This window comes from Anomaloglossus baeobatrachus, chromosome 3 (genome assembly GCF_048569485.1).
Source record: "Anomaloglossus baeobatrachus isolate aAnoBae1 chromosome 3, aAnoBae1.hap1, whole genome shotgun sequence".
In the NCBI taxonomy this organism is placed as follows: domain Eukaryota; kingdom Metazoa; phylum Chordata; class Amphibia; order Anura; family Aromobatidae; genus Anomaloglossus; species Anomaloglossus baeobatrachus.
In genome coordinates, this window is record NC_134355.1 from 24772291 (window position 1) to 24796209 (window position 23919).

The 23919-nt window shown below is 52.7% G+C and overlaps 1 protein-coding gene across 1 annotated transcript in view; it reads left to right on the top strand.

The window, feature by feature from the left end:
* The window catches only part of PARP1 (poly(ADP-ribose) polymerase 1), a 153863-nt gene that overhangs the window by 38171 nt on the left and 91773 nt on the right, over nucleotides 1-23919 (top strand). The window contains exons 5-17 of the mRNA XM_075339063.1: nucleotides 8744-8840; nucleotides 9039-9155; nucleotides 9402-9578; nucleotides 14117-14252; nucleotides 14358-14498; nucleotides 16342-16569; nucleotides 16751-16819; nucleotides 17826-17958; nucleotides 18081-18276; nucleotides 18612-18740; nucleotides 21246-21329; nucleotides 21445-21567; nucleotides 21646-21774. Coding sequence (XP_075195178.1) covers nucleotides 8744-8840; nucleotides 9039-9155; nucleotides 9402-9578; nucleotides 14117-14252; nucleotides 14358-14498; nucleotides 16342-16569; nucleotides 16751-16819; nucleotides 17826-17958; nucleotides 18081-18276; nucleotides 18612-18740; nucleotides 21246-21329; nucleotides 21445-21567; nucleotides 21646-21774 — 1759 coding nt within the window. The remainder of the gene's footprint in view (nucleotides 1-8743; nucleotides 8841-9038; nucleotides 9156-9401; nucleotides 9579-14116; nucleotides 14253-14357; nucleotides 14499-16341; nucleotides 16570-16750; nucleotides 16820-17825; nucleotides 17959-18080; nucleotides 18277-18611; nucleotides 18741-21245; nucleotides 21330-21444; nucleotides 21568-21645; nucleotides 21775-23919) is intronic.

Sequence of the window (23919 nt, forward strand, 5' to 3'; positions counted from 1 at the left end):
GGTCCTGGGTTCAAATCCCACCAAGGACAACATCTGCAAGGAGTTTGTATGTTCTCCCCGTGTCTGCGTGGGTTTCCTCCGGGGTCTCCGGTTTCCTCCCACACTCCAAAAACATAGTGATAGGGAATTTAGATTGGCAACACTGTCCCCATCGGGACTCACAATGTATGTAAAGCGCTGTAGAATTAACAGCGCTATATAAACAAATCAATATTTTTTATTATTATTATTATTTTGGATATAGGAAGGTTAGTACAGAGGGAAACGAGAAGTTCTGTTTTGGAGAGATTTAGTTTCAGACAGAGAGAGGACATGATGTTAAAGACAGCGGACAGACAATCACTGGGATTATGGAGTAATGCAGCAGTGATGTCAGGAGATGAGGTGTATAATTGGGTGTCATCAGTATAGAGGTGCTGCTGAAAACCGAATCTACTGATGGTTTATCTAAAAGGGAGAAGATGAGGGAGCCTGAGGCTGAACCCCTGACAGTAAGAGGAGGAGGCCTAGGACTGAACCCCTGACAGTAAGAGGAGGGGAGCCTGGGACTGAACCCCTGACAGTAAGAGGAGGGGAGCCTAGGACTGAACCCCTCACAGTAAGAGGAGGGGAACCTAGGACTGAACCCTGACAGTAAAAGGAGGGAAGCCTGGGACTGAACCCTGACAGTAAGAGGAGGGGAGCCTGGGACTGAACCCTGACAGTAAGAGGAGGGGAGCCTGGGACTGAACCCCTGACAGTAAGAGGAGGGGAGCCTAGGACTGAACCCTGACAGTAAGAGGAGGGGAGCCTGGGACTGAACCCTGACAGTAAGAGGAGGGGAGCCTGGGACTGAACCCCTGACAGTAAGAGGAGGGGAGCCTAGGACTGAACCCCTGACAGTAAGAGGAGGGGAGCCTGGGACTGAACCCCTGACAGTAAGAGGAGGGGAGCCTGGGACTGAACCCCTGACAGTAAGAGGAGGGGAGCCTGGGACTGAACCCTGACAGTAAGAGGAGGGGAGCCTGGGACTGAACCCTGACAGTAAGAGGAGGGGAGCCTGGGACTGAACCCTGACAGTAAAAGGAGGGAAGCCTAGGACTGAACCTTGACAGTAAGAGGAGGGGAGCCTAGGACTGAACCTTGACAGTAAGAGGAGGGGAGCCTGGGACTGAACCCTGACAGTAAAAGGAGGGAAGCCTAGGACTGAACCTTGACAGTAAGAGGAGGGGAGCCTAGGACTGAACCTTGACAGTAAGAGGAGGGGAGCCTAGCACTTAACCCTGACAGTAAGAGGAGGGGAGCCTGGCACTGAACCCTGACAGTAAGAGGAGGGGAGCCTGGCACTGAACCCTGACAGTAAGAGGAGGGGAGCCTGGGACTGAACCCTGACAGTAAGAGGAGGGGAGCCTGGGACTGAACCCTGACAGTAAGAGGAGGGGAGCCTGGGACTGAACCCCTGACAGTAAGAGGAGGCGAGCCTAGCACTGAACCCTGACAGTAAGAGGAGGGGAGCCTGGGACTGAACCCCCGACAGTAAAAGGAGGGAAGCCTGGGACTGAACCCTGACAGTAAGAGGAGGGGAGCCTGGGACTGAACCCTGACAGTAAGAGGAGGGAAGCCTGGGACTGAACCCTGACAGTAAGAGGAGGGGAGCCTGGGACTGAACCCCCGACAGTAAAAGGAGGGAAGCCTGGGACTGAACCCTGACAGTAAGAGGAGGGGAGCCTGGGACTGAACCCTGACAGTAAGAGGAGGGGAGCCTGGGACTGAACCCCCGACAGTAAAAGGAGGGAAGCCTGGGACTGAACCCCTGACAGTAAGAGGAGGGGAGCCTAGGACTGAACCCTGACAGTAAGAGGAGGGGAGCCTGGGACTGAACCCTGACAGTAAAAGGAGGGAAGCCTGGGACTGAACCCTGACAGTAAGAGGAGGGGAGCCTGGGACTGAACCCCCGACAGTAAGAGGAGGGGAGCCTGGGACTGAACCCCCGACAGTAAGAGGAGGGGAGCCTGGGACTGAACCCCTGACAGTAAGAGGAGGGGAGCCTGGGACTGAACCCTGACAGTAAGAGGAGGGGAGCCTGGGACTGAACCCCTGACAGTAAGAGGGGAGCCTGGGACTGAACCCTGACAGTAAGAGGAGGGGAGCCTAGGACTGAACCCTGACAGTAAGAGGAGGGGAGCCTGGGACTGAACCCTGACAGTAAAAGGAGGGAAGCCTGGGACTGAACCCTGACAGTAAGAGGAGGGGAGCCTGGGACTGAACCCCCGACAGTAAAAGGAGGGAAGCCTGGGACTGAACCCTGACAGTAAGAGGAGGGGAGCCTGGGACTGAACCCTGACAGTAAAAGGAGGGAAGCCTGGGACTGAACCCCCGACAGTAAAAGGAGGGAAGCCTGGGACTGAACCCCCGACAGTAAAAGGAGGGAAGCCTAGGACTGAACCCTGACAGTAAGAGGAGGGAAGCCTGGGACTGAACCCCCGACAGTAAAAGGAGGGAAGCCTAGGACTGAACCCTGACAGTAAGAGGAGGGAAGCCTGGGACTGAACCCTGACAGTAAGAGGAGGGGAGCCTGGGACTGAACCCTGACAGTAAGAGGAGGGGAGCCTGGGACTGAACCCTGACAGTAAGAGGAGGGGAGCCTGGGACTGAACCCCTGACAGTAAGAGGAGGGGAGCCTGGGACTGAACCCCTGACAGTAAGAGGAGGGGAGCCTGGGACTGAACCCCTGACAGTAAGAGGAGGGGAGCCTGGGACTGAACCCCTGACAGTAAGAGGAGGGGAGCCTGGGACTGAACCCTGACAGTAAGAGGAGGGGAGCCTAGGACTGAACCCTGACAGTAAGAGGAGGGGAGCCTGGGACTGAACCCTGACAGTAAAAGGAGGGAAGCCTGGGACTGAACCCTGACAGTAAGAGGAGGGGAGCCTAGGACTGAACCCTGACAGTAAGAGGAGGGGAGCCTGGGACTGAACCCCCGACAGTAAAAGGAGGGAAGCCTGGGACTGAACCCTGACAGTAAGAGGAGGGAAGCCTGGGACTGAACCCCCGACAGTAAAAGGAGGGAAGCCTGGGACTGAACCCTGACAGTAAGAGGAGGGAAGCCTGGGACTGAACCCTGACAGTAAGAGGAGGGGAGCCTAGGACTGAACCCTGACAATAAGAGGAGGGAAACCTAGGACTGAACCCCTCACAGTAAGGCTATGTGCGCACGTTGCGTAAATACATGCAGTTACGCTGCGCTTTGTAGCGCAGCGTAACTGCATGCGTCCTGCGTCTCCTGCACAGTCTATGGAGATTGTGCAGGGGCCATGCGCATGTGGCGTTTTAGAGCGCAGCGCTTCGGCTACTGCCGAAGCGCTGCGTTCTAAGAAGTGACATGTCACTTCTTTCCTGCGCTTTGCCAGCTGCCCCTGCTCTGTCTATGGGAGGAGCTGCAGGCAGAACGCATGGAATCGGCTTTCACTACGGACATTTCTGCAGCGATTTAAAGCGCACATGTGCTCTTCAGATCGCTGCAGAAATTTCTGCAGTGACTGTACGCAACGTGCGCACATAGCCTTAGAGTAGGGGAACCTAGGACTGAACCCTGACAGTAAGAGGAGGGGAGCCTGGGACTGAACCCTGACAGTAAGAGGAGGGGAGCCTGGGACTGAACCCTGACAGTAAAAGGAGGGGAGCCTGGGACTGAACCCTGACAGTATGAGTTGACAAAAGATACAGAGGTAGGAGAACCAGGCGAGAGCAGAGTCCATGAGCCCGATAGAGCGGAGCATAGACAGGAGGAGCCGGTGAGCTAAAGTGTGAAATGTATCAGAGATCCAGGAGAATCTACAGGGACCAGTTTCACCAGTAGTGACCAGTGAGGGCAGTTTGACCAGTAGTGACCAGTGAGGGCAGTTTGACCAGTAGTGACCAGTGAGGGCAGTTTCACCAGTAGTGACCAGTGAGGGCAGTTTCACCAGTAGTGACCAGTGAGGGCAGTTTCACCAGTAGTGACCAGTGAGGGCAGTTTCACCAGTAGTGACCAGTGAGGGCAGTTTGACCAGTAGTGACCAGTGAGGGCAGTTTGACCAGTAGTGACCAGTGAGGGCAGTTTGACCAGTAGTGACCAGTGAGGGCAGTTTGACCAGTAGTGACCAGTGAGGGCAGTTTCACCAGTAGTGACCAGTGAGGGCAGTTTCACCAGTAGTGACCAGTGAGGGCAGTTTCACCAGTAGTGACCAGTGAGGGCAGTTTCACCAGTAGTGACCAGTGAGGGCAGTTTCACCAGTAGTGACCAGTGAGGGCAGTTTGACCAGTAGTGACCAGTGAGGGCAGTTTGACCAGTAGTGACCAGTGAGGGCAGTTTGACCAGTAGTGACCAGTGAGGGCAGTTTCGCCAGTAGTGACCAGTGAGGGCAGTTTCGCCAGTAGTGACCAGTGAGGGCAGTTTCGCCAGTAGTGACCAGTGAGGGCAGTTTCGCCAGTAGTGACCAGTGAGGGCAGTTTCGCCAGTAGTGACCAGTGAGGGCAGTTTCGCCAGTAGTGACCAGTGAGGGCAGTTTGACCAGTAGTGACCAGTGAGGGCAGTTTGACCAGTAGTGACCAGTGAGGGCAGTTTGACCAGTAGTGACCAGTGAGGGCAGTTTGACCAGTAGTGACCAGTGAGGGCAGTTTGACCAGTAGTGACCAGTGAGGGCAGTTTGACCAGTAGTGACCAGTGAGGGCAGTTTGACCAGTAGTGACCAGTGAGGGCAGTTTGACCAGTAGTGACCAGTGAGGGCAGTTTGACCAGTAGTGACCAGTGAGGGCAGTTTGACCAGTAGTGACCAGTGAGGGCAGTTTGACCAGTAGTGACCAGTGAGGGCAGTTTGACCAGTAGTGACCAGTGAGGGCAGTTTGACCAGTAGTGACCAGTGAGGGCAGTTTGACCAGTAGTGACCAGTGAGGGCAGTTTGACCAGTAGTGACCAGTGAGGGCAGTTTGACCAGTAGTGACCAGTGAGGGCAGTTTGACCAGTAGTGACCAGTGAGGGCAGTTTGACCAGTAGTGACCAGTGAGGGCAGTTTGACCAGTAGTGACCAGTGAGGGCAGTTTGACCAGTAGTGACCAGTGAGGGCAGTTTGACCAGTAGTGACCAGTGAGGGCAGTTTGACCAGTAGTGACCAGTGAGGGCAGTTTGACCAGTAGTGACCAGTGAGGGCAGTTTGACCAGTAGTGACCAGTGAGGGCAGTTTGACCAGTAGTGACCAGTGAGGGCAGTTTGACCAGTAGTGACCAGTGAGGGCAGTTTGACCAGTAGTGACCAGTGAGGGCAGTTTGACCAGTAGTGACCAGTGAGGGCAGTTTGACCAGTAGTGACCAGTGAGGGCAGTTTCACCAGTAGTGACCAGTGAGGGCAGTTTCAGTAGAGTCTAAGGCTATGTGCGCACGTGTGCGCTCTGCACTGCACCTAAAAGGTGCGGTTCAGAGCGCAGCTGAAAAGCTCCGTTCTGAAGCGCATGGTGCCGGCATAGAACGTGCGCTCTGCCTGAAGCTCCTGCCATAGACAGAGCAGGGGCAGCTGGCAAAGCGCACGGAAGAAGTGACATGTCACTTCTTAGAACGCGCGCTTCGGGCAGTAGCCGAAGCGCTGCGCTCTAAGACGCCACGTGCGCACGGCCCCTGCACAATCTCCATAGATTGTGCAGGGGACGCAGGACGCATGCAGTTACGCTGCCCTACAAAGCGCAGCGTAACTGCATGAATTACGCAACGTGCGCACATAGCCTAAAGAGTGGAAATCTGATTGTAGGGTCGAGAAGAGCGGGATCTGAGAGATGGCGGATAAGATGGGACTGGAACAGGCATTCAAGCAGTTTGGAATTAAAGGGAAGATTAGAGCCCGGTCTATAGTCGTCAGTGCAGTTCTGGTCTCGTAATGTTTTTTTTAGTAGAGGGGTTATGACGGCCTGAATGGTTATTGGTACACGCCGATGCCCCGTTTCCCATGTGTGTTTCGGACCTTGATTCATGGACCGGCTGTGGCTCTCCCGGTTTGAGCTCTGCACCCTCACAGGCTTAGATCAGCCAGATAAGTCCAGGTGCGGAGATCAGCGGCCGGTCCGTGCAGCACAGTCCATAATGAAACCATAAAACAAAAGGTGTGACGCCATCCTTATTACAGGATTCTGTTAGGGGCATGCTGGGAGTTCTAGTGCTGCAGATTGCTGACCTCCTGCTCTAGTGTTAGCAGAGCCCCACAATAGGGATTCATGCACACAACCATACTCCAATCCGAAACTTGGCCCTGCAATGTAGTATAGGTCCCAGTCACAGGGCTACGGACGCATACAGACCTGCCTTGTGGGTGCAGCGCACTTGCATGGGGACATGTTTTACCCTGAGGATAGTTGCTAAATTGGGGCATGAGATGCAGCCCCACGTTGCCCTCCATAGTGACTACTGTGCCATTGACGCCTGGGGCTACACTAGGTGACGTGGCCAGTACTGCCATACAGGAGCGACATACTGCAAGCCATTGGGTGCAGTCTAAAAAAATCTGCTATTTGATACACACAGCCTCAGCTCTGCTACATCATACACACAGGTGCACAGCTTTTTTGCATCAGGCGCACAGCTCTGCTATATGATACACGGAGACTCGCCTCTGCTACATGATGCACACAGGCGCACAGCTCTGCTACATGATGCACACAGGCACACAGCTCTGCTATATGATGCACACAGGCGCACAGCTCTGCTACATGATGCACACAGGCGCACAGCTCTGCTACATGATGCACACAGGCGCACAGCTCTGCTACATGATGCACACAGGCGCACAGCTCTGCTACATGATGCACACAGGCGCACAGCTCTGCTACATGATGCACACAGGCGCACAGCTCTGCTACATGATGCACACAGGCGCACAGCTCTGCTACATGATGCACACAGGCGCACAGCTCTGCTACATGATGCACACAGGCGCACAGCTCTGCTACATGATGCACACAGGCGCACAGCTCTGCTACATGATGCAAACAGGCGCACAGCTCTGCTATATGATGCACACAGGCGCACAGCTCTGCTATATGATGCACACAGGCGCACAGCTCTGCTATATGATGCACACAGGCGCACAGCTCTGCTACATGATGCACACAGGCGCACAGCTCTGCTACATGATGCACACAGGCGCACAGCTCTGCTACATGATGCACACAGGCGCACAGCTCTGCTACATGATGCAAACAGGCGCACAGCTCTGCTATATGATGCACACAGGCGCACAGCTCTGCTATATGATGCACACAGGCGCACAGCTCTGCTATATGATGCACACAGGCGCACAGCTCTGCTACATGATGCACACAGGCGCACAGCTCTGCTACATGATGCACACAGGCGCACAGCTCTGCTACATGATGCACACAGGCGCACAGCTCTGCTACATGATGCAAACAGGCGCACAGCTCTGCTATATGATGCACACAGGCGCACAGCTCTGCTATATGATGCACACAGGCGCACAGCTCTGCTATATGATGCACACAGGCGCACAGCTCTGCTATATGATGCACACAGGCGCACAGCTCTGCTATATGATGCACACAGGCGCACAGCTCTGCTATATGATGCACACAGGCGCACAGCTCTGCTATATGATGCACACAGGCGCACAGCTCTGCTATATGATGCACACAGGCGCACAGCTCTGCTATATGATGCACACAGGCGCACAGCTCTGCTATATGATGCACACAGGCGCACAGCTCTGCTATATGATGCACACAGGCGCACAGCTCTGCTATATGATGCACACAGGCGCACAGCTCTGCTACATGATGCACACAGGCGCGTACACACTAGGCTTGCGTACACACATTACCTCTGCTGTACACTGTAACCCTGTCCTCCAAAGCCCTGATTGTAGGATTCCTGGGGTCCCAGTGGTCAGACCCCTGTAATTAGCCCATTTTCCCCTATGATATGATTGGGAATAACTTGTGTTGTATTGGGGAAGAACCCTTTACAGTGTTGGCTTCCTCTACCCGAAATAATCTCTCACCTTCCTTCCTGAAACGCGTTCACCTCATATACGGGCTGCGCAGGACTTGAAGGGCTGCTCCATGTCCGACGACGTCCTGGCCTGAAGATCTGGTAGTTCTTGTGTCCGCGGGTCTCCAGTCCTCTTTTTATTAGTGCGTCCCCTCCTGGCAGCAGATGCCTTTCTTCATCATTAGTGAAGGTGTTGAGCGCTGATTTGATTAATTAGCTCAGTAATTAGACGCTGCGGCTCTAATGTCCCCTCGTGTGTCACTCCGGAGGATAGAGCTGGGGCGCTGTTGGGCACACAGCAGTCACACCTCGTCCGGAAAGTGTCCTAATTAGAGAGCGCAGTGTGACACGAAACAAACCCCACAGGGGGCGCTCTGCGCGCGGAGCCGCGGGTGTCATCATTCAGCATCGAATTAATTAATGAATGGATTGTAATATAATTAGGAATTAGAAAACTTATAATAACCCCTGTATCATCTGCAAACTATTGTCACATGCGCATTTCTTTAGCAGGCCGGTGTCTGTACACAGTGATTGCAGCAGCAGAATAGTGAGTGCAGCTCTGGAGGGTAATACAGGAGGTAACTCAGGATCAGTAATGTATATACACTGTGACTGCAGCAGAATAGTGAGTGCAGCTCTGGAGGATAATACAGAAGGAAACTCGGGATCTGTAATGTATCTAAACAGTGTGATAAGTGATTTACTGGCTCATTGACCTGACTGTTGATCTTTTAGGAAGAGGAAAGGAGATGAGATAGACGGATCTGCTGTTTCCAAAAAGAAATTAAAGAAGGAGAAGGAAAAGGAATCGAAGCTGGAGAAACTGCTGAAGGTGAGATAAAGGCAGATGTGAAATCTATGTCCCGGGGCTTTACCCTTCACTTGTCTCTGTGAGTGCAGGCGTACGTGCTCATACATTTCGTGTGTGTCTGTGTGTCTGTGTGTCTGTGTGTCTGTGTGTCTGTGTGTCTGTGTGTCTGTGTGTCTGTGTGTGTTCTTCCCTTGACTCGCCCCATTCCTCCCCGCACAGGAGCAGTCGGAGCTCATCTGGAATATAAAGGATGAGCTGAAGAAGGTCTGCAGCACCAACGACCTGAAGGAGCTGCTGATCGCTAACAAGCAGCAGGTGCCGTCCGGGGAGACCAATGTAAGTGCCCGTCACCGGGACGGGAGAGCTGAGGAATATCCTCTGGGTGTAATGGAGGCTCCTATTAAATGACAGCAAGCAGAGATCTTGAAAACTGTGTAGAATTGATAAAATATTTAAGAGATCAATAAATAATATTTATTAATGTATGACAGCCCGTCTATCCCTCCAGTACAAGTTTCCCAGAATATATTATATTGGTGAAATTAAAGCACCTAATGCGTTTTCTCCCCTATGATGCTATAGATCGTGGACCGGGTGGCAGATGGCATGGGGTTTGGTGCTTTGCTCCCTTGTGACGAATGTAAAGGACAGTTTGTGTTCAAGACCGATGCTTATTACTGCACCGGAGACATCAGCGCATGGACAAAATGTGTTGCCAAAACCCAGACCCCAAACAGAAAGGACTGGGTAATACCAAAGGTAAAGAACAGGAATATATCCTATAATACTGCCCCCTATATACAAGAATATAACTGCTATAATACTGCTCCTATGTACAGGAATATAACTACTATAATACTGCCCCTATGTACAGGAATATAACTACTATAATACTGCTCCTATATACAAGAATATAACTACTATAATACTGCTCCTATGTACAAGAATATAACTACTATAATACTGCCCCTATGTACAAGAATATAACTACTATAATACTGCCCCTATGTACAAGAATATAACTGCTATAATACTGCCCCTATATACAAGAATATAACTACTATAATACTGCTCCTATGTACAGGAATATAACTACTATAATACTGCCCCTATGTACAGGAATATAACTACTGTAATACTGCTCCTATATACAAGAATATAACTACTATAATACTGCTCCTATGTACAAGAATATAACTGCTAAAATACTGCCCCCTATGTACAAGAATATAACTACTATAATACTGCTCCTATGTACAGGAATATAACTACTATAATACTGCCCCTATGTACAGGAATATAACTACTGTAATACTGCTCCTATATACAAGAATATAACTACTATAATACTGCTCCTATGTACAAGAATATAACTACTATAATACTGCCCCTATGTACAAGAATATAACTACTATAATACTGCTCCTATGTACAAGAATATAACTGCTAAAATACTGCCCCCTATGTACAAGAATATAACTACTATAATACTGCTTCTATGTACAAGAATATAACTACTATAATACTGCCCCCAAGCTGTGAGGTTGTGTGTGAGCAGTTCTCCTGATGTCTGGAGCAAGCCCAGGGCCGGGCCCCCCTGGGCGGGGAAGCTCCCCAGGCAAGGCCCAGGCTTCCCGGCCTACACTGGGACACGGCTCCCAGGCCTCTTCCATTGGGAATACCACCCCCAGAGTCGCTGTGAGACCTGTGACTGTAGCACAAAGCTCCAGCAGGAAAGGAGAATCTAAGGAAACTGTGTGTAATGTTTTGGGAGGAAAACCAACTCCAAGTGCAGCAAAGAAGCCAGAAGTGAGTAGAGCCATACAGCAAAGTGTGCAGTGTTGTGATTCCTCCAGAGAACCCCCGGTCAGTGCACAGCTCCAGCCGCAGCTCAGCCTCCATCACCATCAGGTGTGCAGCTCAGCTCTCCAGCCGCAGCTCAGCCTCCATCACCATCAGGTGTGCAGCTCAGCTCTCCAGCCGCAGCTCAGCTTCCATCACCAGGTGTGCAGCTCAGCTCTCCAGCCGCAGCTCAGCCTCCATCATCATCATCAGGTGTGCAGCTCAGCTCTCCGGCCCGCAGACAGAGGACATCTTTGGAGAGACAGACCCTGCAAGAAAATCTCCGGCAGCAGCATGTGGTGTCCGGCATGGCGAGCTCAGGCCGCACCAGGTCGCAGTCCGGTGCCAGCGGTAAGCAAGTCCCAGTGCCTGGGTCCAGCAAGGCCACCATGCAGACAACTGTGGTGGAGGCCTCTGACAAGCCTGTATTCAAGGTCCCTGTACCTGTGGCCAAGCCTGAAGCTGTGGATACAGTGTATGTGCCCGAACCGCAGCTAGCGGATGAGATGCCTGGACTAGTCAGAAGACTGGGTGAGTTACAGTCGATGAAAGGCATGCTGCAGGCGGAGATAGACTGTCTCTATAATCTAAGGGCCACTTTAGATCCTGCCCTGACCTCTGTGTGTGACCAGAGACTGAACAAAAAGGGTTTGGAGCTGGCGAGTGTGGTGCAGGACATTGACACTGTGCTGGAGAGTATGGGGCCCCGGTGCAGGACATGGACTCTGTGCTTCAGAGTATGGGGCCCCTGGTGCAGGACATGGACTCTGTGCTGGCGAGTGTGGTGCAGGACATTGACTCTGTGCTGGAGAGTATGGGGCCCCTGAAGGAGTCCTATATGACCCAGGAATGTTTGGCTTCCCATACGCAGGACTGTACTGTGGAGACCAGGACCCCTGATGTGCAGTCAGAGGCCGCTCGGGACGAGACCCCCCCCAACAGCAGACGCGACCGGTGATACAGGCTGCCAGATTCTGCTTTCAGGATGGGACACAACTGCAGCTACAGGAGCTTACACCTCAGACAGTGGAGGCACTACAAGTCCCAGAGTGCCTCGCACAGGAGCAGGACCTTCCATGTGTGACTGTCTGTGCTGCTGAGGCCGGTGCACAGGCTGGGGATGGTGTTGTTGTGCCTGTGGGGTCGGGGGCTGGAGGGGATTCACAGTCTGTGATGGACATTGCACCATGTGATGAGGATGATGCTGCTCATGTTGATGTGCATGATATGTGATTTTTTCCCCCTTTGCTATCTAACCCGCAAGGTGTGCCAGCCCCCCCTGCTACAGACCCTCGTCCTGTCCGTCAGCCCAGGGTGTCCCGGCAGGTGCCCCCCAGGAATGCCTGGAGCCGCGGCGCCCCATCCTTCACCTCCGGCGCCCATTATACTGGCCAGACTTTCAAGCGTGTAAATGTAGTGCGTTTTAAGTACATAGGTCCCAAGGAGGTTCTGCCACAGCGCAGGTATGTGGTGAGGGAGCTGCTGTGCCGCCAGATGGGGTTTGTGCCGCGTGAGATCCTGGCGGTCTCTAATCTGCAGGACGGGCAGGGCTATGATGTCAGCTTTAAGCTCATGTCTGACCTGGACAGGTTCTGGGCCGATTACCCCAAGTTCAGGGACACTGAGGACTGGAATGAGTTTTTGTTGGTCCCTGTTTCCAGGCCAGATCCTGTCACTGTGAATGTCACCTTCTGGAATGAGGCCGTTCCCCCACAGGACATCGAGGTGTGGCTCCGGAGACATTGTGACCTCGTCTCTGGACTCTCCAAGGTCAGAGATGAGGACGGTATCTGGACTATGGGGTGGAAGGTCCTGGTGAAGCTGAGGCAATATAATAACATCACTGCCCACCTGCCCAACTCCTTCTTCATTGGGAGGGAGAAGGGGAGATGTTACTACCCCGGGCAGCCCCGAAAGTGTTTCAAATGTGGTAAAACTGGTCATCTGGCTAATGCCTGTACCGTGGTGAAGTGCAGCCTGTGTGGGGACATCGGTCATGTCGCTGCAGATTGCCGGGACGTCCGGTGCAACCTCTGTGGTAAGATGGCCACCCTCACAGGGACTGTCCAGACGCCTGGCACAACATCTGCAGAGTGTTCCCGGATGAGGATGTGATGGCAGCGGCAGAGGCTCAGGAGGTGGTGGCAGAGGCCCAGGAGGAGGTTTTACCATCAAGAGAGGTACTGCCCGACTCCGATATCCCCCGGGAGTCCACTCAGGTAATACCAGAGCAGGATGGTGCGGAGGGGAAAATGGAGGTCGTCCCTCAGGTCCAGCAGTCTCAAGTAGCCCCCCCTTCAGCATCTGTATCTGATGACTGGACCATTAGTCAGAATAAAAGGAAGAAGAATGACGCGTCCTCCCGTAGACCTGAGGCTGCATGTGACAGGGCTAGTAAGACGGTCCAGAGCTCTGAGGGTGTGATGGTCGTGTCCAACAAGTATGGGGCTTTGTCCCATGATGATGATTTTGAGAGGGAATTGGGGACACTTGAATGTGACAGGGACATAGGGGCTTCCGCTTTGGCGGGGATGTTCCTCTATCTGTAGACCCTCAGGTAGAGTCTGCCATGGACACCGGTGGTGGACAGAATGTCCCTGACTCGGGATGATGAGTATCACTCTGCTCCTTCTATATATTGTATGGTGATTGCTGAGTTTCATTGACGCTTCATTCCCCGCACAGGTGTGGACTCGTTAAATTATTTCTGTATTTGATCTGATTATTTAGTGCTGGTGTCTGTGTAACCTCAGTGATTTGTGACTTGTATTAATGGGAGTTCTTGTTCCTTATACATGTATTTATGTTTGTTTTTTCTAATAAAAATTGCCCCCTATGTACAAGAATATAACTACTATAATATTGCTCCTATGTACAAGAATATAACTACTATAATACTGCCCCCTATATACAAGAATATAACTACTATAATACTGCCCACTATGTACAAGAATATAATACTGCCCCTATGTACAAGAATATAACTACTATAATACTGCCCCCTATGTACAAGAATATACCTACTAGAATACTGCCCCTATGTACAAGAATATAACTACTATAATACTGCCCCCTATGTACAAGAATATAACTACTATAATACTGCTCCTATGTACAAGAATATAACTACTATAATACTGCCCCCTATGTACAAGAATATACCTACTAGAATACTGCCCCTATGTACAAGAATATAATACTGCCCCTATGTACAAGAATATACCTACTAGAATACTGCCCCTATGTACAAGAATATAATACTGCTCCCTATGTACAAGAATATAACTACTATAATATTGCTCCTATGTACAAGATTATAACTACTATAATACTGCCCCCTATGTACAACAATATAACTGCTATAATACTGCCCCCTATTGTCCAGTATGTGACCCGTATAACCCTCTTGCGGTCAGTGATGTCTTTTTCTCTCCTCTTGTGTTTTCTGTATACAGGAGTTTCATGAGGTTCCTTATCTGAAGAAATTCAAGTGTAAAAGGCAGGATCGTGCCTTCCCCCCGGCCGCCCCCGCACCCGTCTCTGCTCCTGTCACTACCGCTCCGGCTGTTAAAGAAGAGCCGTTACCTGAGGGTGAGTGGCCGCTTTCCTATAGATTCTAGTTTTGCATTTTTTTGTTCTGGTGAACGGATATTTTTCCGCTGACATCCAAAGGTAAATATTCATTTTCATTAATAGGCAAACCATTGACAAAAATGGTGGTTTTGGTTGTTGGTAAACTGTCCAAAAATAAAGAGGAAATAAAGGCTTTGATTGACGAGCTGGGTGGGAAGTCGACTGGATCAGTACACAAGGCCACAGTGTGCATAAGTTCCTCAAGTAAGTACTGAGTCGCAGAGTACCACGTCCACTGACGCAGGAGCGCAGGCGGAGACATAAGAATGTATAGCAATGTCTGCTATTCTCTCTGTCGCCTTTCTGCTCCTCCGCCGTCCTCCCTCTGTGCCGCCTTTCTGCACCTCCGTTCTCCCTCTGTGCCGCCTTTCTGCTCCTCCGTTCTCCCTCTGTGCCGCCTTTCTGCTCCTCCGTTCTCCCTCTGTGCCGCCTTTCTGCTCCTCCGTTCTCCCTCTGTGCCGCCTTTCTGCTCCTCCGGTCTCCCTCTGTGCCGCCTTTCTGCTCCTCCGGTCTCCCTCTGTGCCGCCTTTCTGCTCCTCCGGTCTCCCTCTGTGCCGCCTTTCTGCTCCTCCGGTCTCCCTCTGTGCCGCCTTTCTGCTCCTCCGGTCTCCCTCTGTGCCGCCTTTCTGCTCTCCGGTCTCCCTCTGTGCCGCCTTTCTGCTCCTCCGGTCTCCCTCTGTGCCGCCTTTCTGCTCCTCCGGTCTCCCTCTGTGCCGCCTTTCTGCTCCTCCGGTCTCCCTCTGTGCCGCCTTTCTGCTCCTCCGGTCTCCCTCTGTGCCGCCTTTCTGCTCCTCCGGTCTCCCTCTGTGCCGCCTTTCTGCTCCTCCGGTCTCCCTCTGTGCCGCCTTTCTGCTCCTCCGGTCTCCCTCTGTGCCGCCTTTCTGCTCCTCCGGTCTCCCTCTGTGCCGCCTTTCTGCTCCTCCGGTCTCCCTCTGTGCCGCCTTTCTGCTCCTCCGGTCTCCCTCTGTGCCGCCTTTCTGCTCCTCCGGTCTCCCTCTGTGCCGCCTTTCTGCTCCTCCGGTCTCCCTCTGTGCCGCCTTTCTGCTCCTCCGGTCTCCCTCTGTGCCGCCTTTCTGCTCCTCCGGTCTCCCTCTGTGCCGCCTTTCTGCTCCTCCGGTCTCCCTCTGTGCCGCCTTTCTGCTCCTCTGTCCTCCCTCTGTGCCGCCTTTCTGCTCCTCTGTCCTCCCTCTGTGCCGCCTTTCTGCTCCTCTGTCCTCCCTCTGTGCCGCCTTTCTGCTCCTCTGTCCTCCCTCTGTGCCGCCTTTCTGCTCCTCTGTCCTCCCTCTGTGCCGCCTTTCTGCTCCTCTGCCATCCTCCCTGTCGCCTTTCTGCTCCTCCGCCGTCCTCCCTGTCGCCTTTCTGCTCCTCCGCCGTCCTCCCTGTCGCCTTTCTGCTCCTCCGCCGTCCTCCCTCTGTCGCCTTTCTGCTCCTCCGCCGTCCTCCCTCTGTCGCTTTTCTGCTCCTCCGCCGTCCTCCCTCTGTCGCTTTTCTGCTCCTCCGTCCTCCCTCTGTCGCCTTTCTGCTCCTCCGCCGTCCTCCCTCTGTCGCCTTTCTGCTCCTCCGCCGTCCTCCCTCTGTCGCCTTTCTGCTCCTCCGCCGTCCTCCCTCTGTCGCCTTTCTGCTCCTCCGCCGTCCTCCCTCTGTCGCCTTTCTGCTCCTCCGCCGTCCTCCCTCTGTCGCCTTTCTGCTCCTCCGCCGTCCTCCCTCTGTCGCCTTTCTGCTCCTCCGCCGTCCTCCCTCTGTCGCCTTTCTGCTCCTCCGCCGTCCTCCCTCTGTCGCCTTTCTGCTCCTCCGCCGTCCTCCCTCTGTCGCCTTTCTGCTCCTCCGCCGTCCTCCCTCTGTCGCTTTTCTGCTCCTCCGTCCTCCCTCTGTCGCCTTTCTGCTCCTCCGCCGTCCTCCCTCTTTGCTGCCTTTCTTTTCCCTTTCTACAATCCTTCCATACACGCCATCTTTCATCTGCCCTAGTCCTTACACCCCTTTCTGCCCAGGACTATGACTGGGGAGAAGTATTTCTCCTCTTACCTGTTTTTGTGTTGACCGTCTGCAGAGGAGGTGGAGAAGATGAATAAGAAGATGGAAGATGTCAAAGCCGCCAACTTGCGAGTGGTGAGCGAAGATTTCCTCAAGGAGCTGCAGTCTGGGAAGAGCGTGCAGGAACTACTGACCCAGCACGGGATATCTCCCTGGGGGGCCGAGGTCAAGACAGAAGTGGACGCCAAGCCCAAACCCAAATCTAACACAGGGAAGAGCGGGGGGAAAGTGAAGGAGGAGCAGGGTGAGTTCATTAGTCCATGACTTGCCCACAAGTAGGACGGCCATAGTGGTGTCCAAAGCAGTTTCCACGCGAGACCCTCCATATCTCGGACCCTCAGAGGTTCAGCATATATACAATATACTTACTATTGTCATGATATAAGCTGTGATTTGGACATAACACCACTATTTCCTAATCTCAGGAGGAAGCAAATTGGAGAAGAAGATGAAGCTGACCGTGAAAGGAGGAGCAGCCGTAGACCCAGACTCCGGTAAGAGGCTGTACTTGACCTCGAGGAAAATATATCCTGGTGGCAATTTAAAGGGGTTGTCTATGTATATACTGTATTTTCCGGATTCCCGGCCAAAAAAAACCTGCAGGTAAAATGGGGGTGCGTCTTACAAAACGGATATGGTTTACTGGGGCGGCGGTGGTGGAGCGGGGGTCATAGGAGACAGGGTCACAGGACGCGCTCGGGAGTGTTACTGCAGGCGCCATTCATCTGTGGGCGGGAGGGCTGCGAGGGTGTCACAGAACGGGTTGTCTCGGCGGCCGGTGCATTGAGCTGGATGTCGGCCCCATTGAATCAACCGCAATTGACGCAATGAACTTCAAGAAAACGGCCGTGGAGTCTTATCCACACACGTCGCCTCTGCGGCCATTTTCTTGAAGTCCATCTCATCAACCGTGAACGATTCAATGAAGCCTGTAGTCAGCTCAATGCACCTGCTGCCGAGACACAGGACGGGGTGACACGAACGCCCGGCCGCAGATCAATGGCGACCGACACGACACCCCTGAGCACGTCCTGCGACCCTGTCTCCTATGACCCCACCGTACTGCTGCTGTCACGGTAAGACCTATCCGGGGGATTCTGTGGCGCCTGCCGCTACACCCCCAAGCCCACAGTATCTCCAACCCTCCTGAGCTACAACACCCCCTCCTCTGAACCCGCAGCATCGCCTTGACCTACCTGAGCCGCTCCACCACCGCCGCTCCCCCCCCTGGTGAGCATTAGGATTGAGACGCACTAGGATCATAAGACGGACCCTCATTTTAACATTAAAGATTATTTTTTCCTATTTTCCGCTTTTAAATTTGGGGTGCATCTTAAAAAAGTAAAAATACAGTAATACTGAGCTATCCTTGGGGACCAGTGGAGGTCCAGCACCCTCCACAATCAGTTATTTCATGCTCCAAAGGAGGCTGAATATCTACAGTGATCAGCACCGGAGTTGCACCGTTCCCTACATCGTTTTTTATATTTTCTATTTAAGGACTGGAAAACTCATGCCACGTGCTAGAAAAGAGTGGCAAGATCTTCAGTGCTACCCTGGGCCTGGTGGATATAACCCGAGGGACAAACTCCTACTACAAACTGCAGCTGATCGAGCACGACAGGGACTCCAGGTCTGTGGTGCACGGGCGGTGGCAGCTTCCTCCCGGCTCTTCCATTATCACTCTCGGAGAGTGGCATGGCCTGGTGTACCCTCACAGGCGGGTAACCAAATCTTTTCTGGTGTATTTTGCAGGTATTGGGTGTTTCGTTCTTGGGGTCGCGTGGGAACCGTTATTGGAAGTAATAAACTGGAGACCATGACCTCCAAAGAAGACGCCATAGATCATTTCCTCAACCTCTACCAAGAAAAGACGGGAAATGCCTGGCACTCCACAAACTTCACCAAATACCCCAACAGGTTCTACCCTCTGGAGATAGATTACGGGCAGGTATGTAACCGTGGAGGGTCCTGTTGTGTCTACCGGGACCCCCCGTGTGTGTCCATATACAGAATGTGAAGTATCCTCCTCCTATATTAGTGGCTATCCTGACATTTATCGTCTACCGGAGTGGATTGGTGGTCACACATGCGCTATACTGCTTCTTCCGTAGGAGACCCACATACTTGTGATCTGTGCACCATCATAGGGTCCCATGTGCTTGTTTGTCCAAGATTTCATGTGACCGGACCTGTGAGCCGCTGACCACACACTGAGGCTATAAGACGTCTGCAGTGATTAGTACATTGGTGCTTTATCCTGTACAACGTTCTTGGGTTTTGCAGGAGGAAGATGTGGTGAAGAAGCTCTCAGAAGGAGCCGGGGCAAAATCTAAACTTCCTAAGCCGGTGCAGGAGCTCATCAAGATGATATTTGATGTGGAGAGCATGAAGAAAGCCATGGTGGAGTTTGAGGTACGCTATATAACTGCCTGCACTTCTTTTTATATTTTGCACAAAGGTTCATTTTGTAAATTTTTCTGGCAGAAGCAATATGAAAGAAAAATATAAAAAATATATGGGGTCAGTCTTATAATCCAGTGGTGTCTTACTGGGGGGGGGGGGGGGCGGCAGCGGTGGTGGAGCGGGTCGGAGTAGGCAGGGGCAGTGGTGGAGTAGGGCGATGCTACCAGCGGTGCAGAGGGGGGCCCAGATGCTCGCTGGGGACAGCGACGATGAGAGGCTGTGCTGTGCTGCGCTGTGGGCTCTGCTGCGCTGCAGGCTATGAGGCGGGGGCCACCATCCTGAATATCGGCGGTGCTGGCTTCAAACAAATGGCTCCCGGAGTCGGCGCATGCGCAGATTGAGCTATCCGCTCGGTAACAAGCAGAGATCTCATCTGCTCACGCGTCCCCTTCGAATGCTATTATCCTGAAAGCGAGCCCGTCACCGGATGTTTATAATACTCATCTAACGGTCGGTGCGGAGCAGACTGGTCGGATGGGCGTCTCCGTTCTCCGGGTCCGCGCCTCCTCTTTCGGCCATCTTTGTCCTCCTTCTGAAGCTAATGTGGATGACGCGCTCTACGTCATCTACATTAGCCGGCATTGAGGTTTCGCGCAGGCGCACTACAATATTTTGATCTGCCCTACTCAAGGCAGATCAAAGTGCGCCTTTGCAGGACCTCAATGCCGGCTAATGTAGATGACGAAGAACACGTCATGCACCCAGACTTCAGAAGGAGGACAAAGATGGCCGAAACAGGAGGAGCGGACCCGAAGAACGGAGATGCCCATCCGACCAATGTGCTCTTGCCGACTGTTAGGTGAGTATTATAAACATCTGGTGACATGTTCCCTTTAACTCCGATGCTGGGAGACCAATGGACCAGAGGCGGCGCATGCGCAGATGAGATCTTGAGCTGAGAGCTCCATCTGCGCACACACTGACTCCGGGGGGGGGCCATTATTTGAAACCTGCACCGCCAACATTCAGGATGTCCCCTGCCTCACCACCCTCGGCTGAGCCTGCAGCGCACCGCCCGCAGTACAGCTTAGCACACAGCACAGCCCACAGCATCCGCCCCTGCCTCCTGTGACCCCTCTCCAGCTATATTCAGCTTCTATGATGCACCCCTCCTTTTCTTCCCAAACGTTTGGGAGGAAAAGTGTGTCTTATAATCCGAAAAGTACGGTATATATTTTTAAATAATACAAAAAAATAAAGTGAGCATATGGCGGCAAAGAATAGTAATGGTGCACTTCAGATCTCGCTTTTAACCAGACTCAACTGCAATGTCTGAATCCAGCCGGTACGTGAACGCCGTACCCAGATGGCCGCTCATTTTATTTGCTACTACGTAAGGGGAATGTTCACACTGGTCGGAGGCGCTAAGGATTTTACACATAGATGGAAAATAAGCTGTTCCTCACAGTCACAGTGAAGCAGATGTGGGTAGTGTTCTCTATCACAAGGGGTGATGCCTCCCCCATCTGGTCCTGCTATATGTTGTTGCTGGCATCGTAACGTTCACCATGAAGACCCCAGACCCTCACTTTTGTCACTTGTGCTCGGTGCGACCCTCCCCTCATCTGTGAAGAGATTGGGACTTCAGTGGTTGTGTTCGATCTGTGCAAGACGTCTGCCAATGTGCAGTGTTTGTGACGATTTGGTCACACTCCAGAAGCCGCTGGAGGCCATATTGTAGGGATATGGCGGTGCTCCACGCACCGAGGAGCAGAGACCGGCCCGGCTGCTGGGTTGGTGCCTTTTCATGCTCCTGTCCCACACTCCTGACATTATGCAATGAGAGATGTCAAACCTGATTGTGCCTGAATGGACTGGAGGCGCCATTAGGCTATGTGCCCACGGGACTCTGTAACCGCGGGTATATCCGCAGGTCCCCTGAATCCGCAGCTATCCATTGCTGCAGGATTCTAGCGAAATATCTGCGGTAAACCTGACATTCATGCGACTTACCTGCAGAAGTCCATCTCCATAGTGGACAGCCGGGATATCCGCAGGAATAATTGACATGCAGTTACGTGCGGCTGCGGGACACCAACAGCATATTCCGCAGCCGCACATACCGCAGCATGGACACCGCACTCCCCATGTCCCATAGGATAACATGGGGAGTGTCTGTACTTGCGAAAACCTGCGGAATTATCTTGAAAATCAAGATAAATTTGCAGGTTTTCCGCAGCAAAATCCGCTGGTACAGAGTCCCGTGGGCACATAGCCTTAATGTGACGGACACCAGGACCATGCAAAACTGGAGTAGAGATTGGGAAGGAGAGACGAAGGATTGTCCGAGGCCCTGGTCGGCTAAATTATTGCCGTTCCCTCCGATGCGTCTCCAAAACAGGCGACATCGATTCTCTGAGGTTTCACGGAGGTTCCCTGGGGTTATACGTATACATATGTCTGCCAAGCAGTTCATGTTTCTGGTTCAACTTTTTTGTCTTTCTTGTCTTAAAGATTGATCTCCAGAAGATGCCGTTGGGCAAACTGAGCAAGCGACAGATTCAGAGCGCCTACTCCATACTGAACGAGGTGCAGCAGGTGAGACCGAGGACTGGAATTATCTTTCTAGCCCTCTATCTGCAGTGGACGCGGTTACACACAGACTTCGGTCTTGCGATTTAACTCAAGCTTTTCCGCTTTTTTTTTTTTTCAGGCTGTATCTGACAGTGCCACGGAAGCTCGGTTACTGGATCTGTCCAATCGCTTTTACACGTTAATACCCCACGACTTTGGAATGAAAAAGCCGCCTCTTCTGAATAACGTGGACTACATCCAGGTCGGTGGGCGACGCTCTGGTCGTCGGATGTTAGCACGGCGTGAACATTTTGCACAATGATTCTCTCCTCCGTTCCAGGCTAAGGTGCAGATGCTGGACAATCTGCTGGACATCGAAGTGGCTTACAGCCTCCTGAGAGGCGGCACCGACGACTCCGAGAAAGATCCGATCGATATAAAATATGAAAAGATTAAGACTGACATTAAGGTAATAAAATCCTCCATAAATGGTGGTTTATAGAATTTAATTATTCTTTACATATGAATTTAGAGGATCATTTTATTGATCAGTAGTTCCGATTTCCGAGCACCCGAGCATGGTAGTGCCCGCTCATCACTAGTTACCAGTACTGAGCACCTGAGCATGGTAGTGCCCACTCATCGCTAGTTACCAGTACTGAGCACCCGAGCATGGTAGTGCCCGCTCATCACTAGTTACCAGTACTGAGCACCCGAGCATGGTAGTGTCCGCTCATCACTAGTTACCAGTACTGAGCACCCGAGCATGGTAGTGCCCGCTCATCACTAGTTACGAGTACTGAGCACCCGAGCATGGTAGTGCCCGCTCATCACTAGTTACCAGTACTGAGCACCTGAGCATGGTAGTGCCCGCTCATCACTAGTTACCAGTACTGAGCACCCGAGCATGGTAGTGCCCACTCATCACTAGTTACCAGTACTGAGCACCCGAGCATGGTAGTGCCCGCTCATCACTAGTTACCAGTACTGAGCACCTGAGCATGGTAGTGCCCGCTCATCACTAGTTACGAGTACTGAGCACCTGAGCATGGTAGTGCCCGCTCATCACTAGTTACCAGTACTGAGCACCTGAGCATGGTAGTGCCCGCTCATCACTAGTTACCAGTACTGAGCACCTGAGCATGGTAGTGCCCGCTCATCACTAGTTACCAGTACTGAGCACCCGAGCATGGTAGTGCCCACTCATCACTAGTTACCAGTACTGAGCACCCGAGCATGGTAGTGCCCGCTCATCACTAGTTATTAGTACTGAGCACCTGAGCATGGTAGTCCCGCTCATCACTAGTTACCAGTACTGAGCACCCGAGCATGGTAGTGCCCGCTCATCACTAGTTACCAGTACTGAGTACCTGAGCATGGTAATGCCCGCTCATCACTAGTTACCAGTACTGAGCACCAGAGCATGGTAATGCCCGCTCATCACTAGTTACCAGTACTGAGCACCCGAGCATGGTAGTGCCCGCTCATCACTAGTTACCAGTACTGAGCACCCGAGCATGGTAGTGCCCACTCATCACTAGTTACCAGTACTGAGCACCCGAGCATGGTAGTGTCCGCTCATCACTAGTTACCAGTACAGAGCACCCGAGCATGGTAGTGCTCACTCATCACTAGTTACCAGTACTGAGCACCCGAGCAGGGTAGTGCCCGCTCATCACTGGTTACGAATACTGAGCACCCGAGCATGGTAGTGCCCGCTCATCACTAATTTAAAGGCTTTTCTTCGGCGCTCCATTGGGAGACCCAGACGATTGGGTGTATAGCACTGCCTCCGGAGGCCACACAAAGCATTACACTAAAAAGTGTAAGGCCCCTCCCCTTCTGGCTATACACCCCCAGTGGGAACACTGGCTCACCAGTTTTCTGCTTTGTGCGAAGGAGGTCAGACATCCACGCATAGCTCCACTGTTTAGTCAGCAGCAGCTGCTGACTATGTCGGATGGAAGAAAAGAGGGCCCATACTAGGGCCCCCAGCATGCTCCCTTATCACCCCACTTTATGTCGGCGGTGTTTGTTAAGGTTGAGGTACCCATTGCGGGTACGGAGGCTGGAGCCCACATGCTGTTTTCCTTCCCCATCCCCCTGAGGGGCTCTGAGGAAGTGGGATCTTACAGGTCTCCAGGCACTGAGACCGGGCTCCATCCACAGACCCAGAGAACCTGCTGGATATGGAGCTGAGTATCGTCAGGGACAGGGCCCTGCTGCATTAAGGTACTCTGTGTCCCCGGACACATCGCCCACACACACACCAGCATTGCTGGGAGTGCTAGTGCGCCGGGGACAACAGCGCGGAGCGCTCGTGCTATTATTCACGGCAGCTTTGCTGTGTGAATTTATGTATTGGGAACTGCCGCGCCGGGCCGCTGCTGGGTGTTTTTACACTGTGGCGCGGCTGGGACTTGTGGTGCGCCGGGGACTCCGCGCTGGCCGTGCACATAGGACGGCCGCGCTTATTACTCGAGTCCCCGGCTTTGCGGCCTAGTTTCCGTTTCGTTCCCGCCCCCAGCCCTGCCAGTCAGGGGAGAGGCGGGACGCTGTACAGACAGTCAGCGCCGAGGGCTGGAGTCTGCTTTGCATTCTCCAGCCCCCTTCA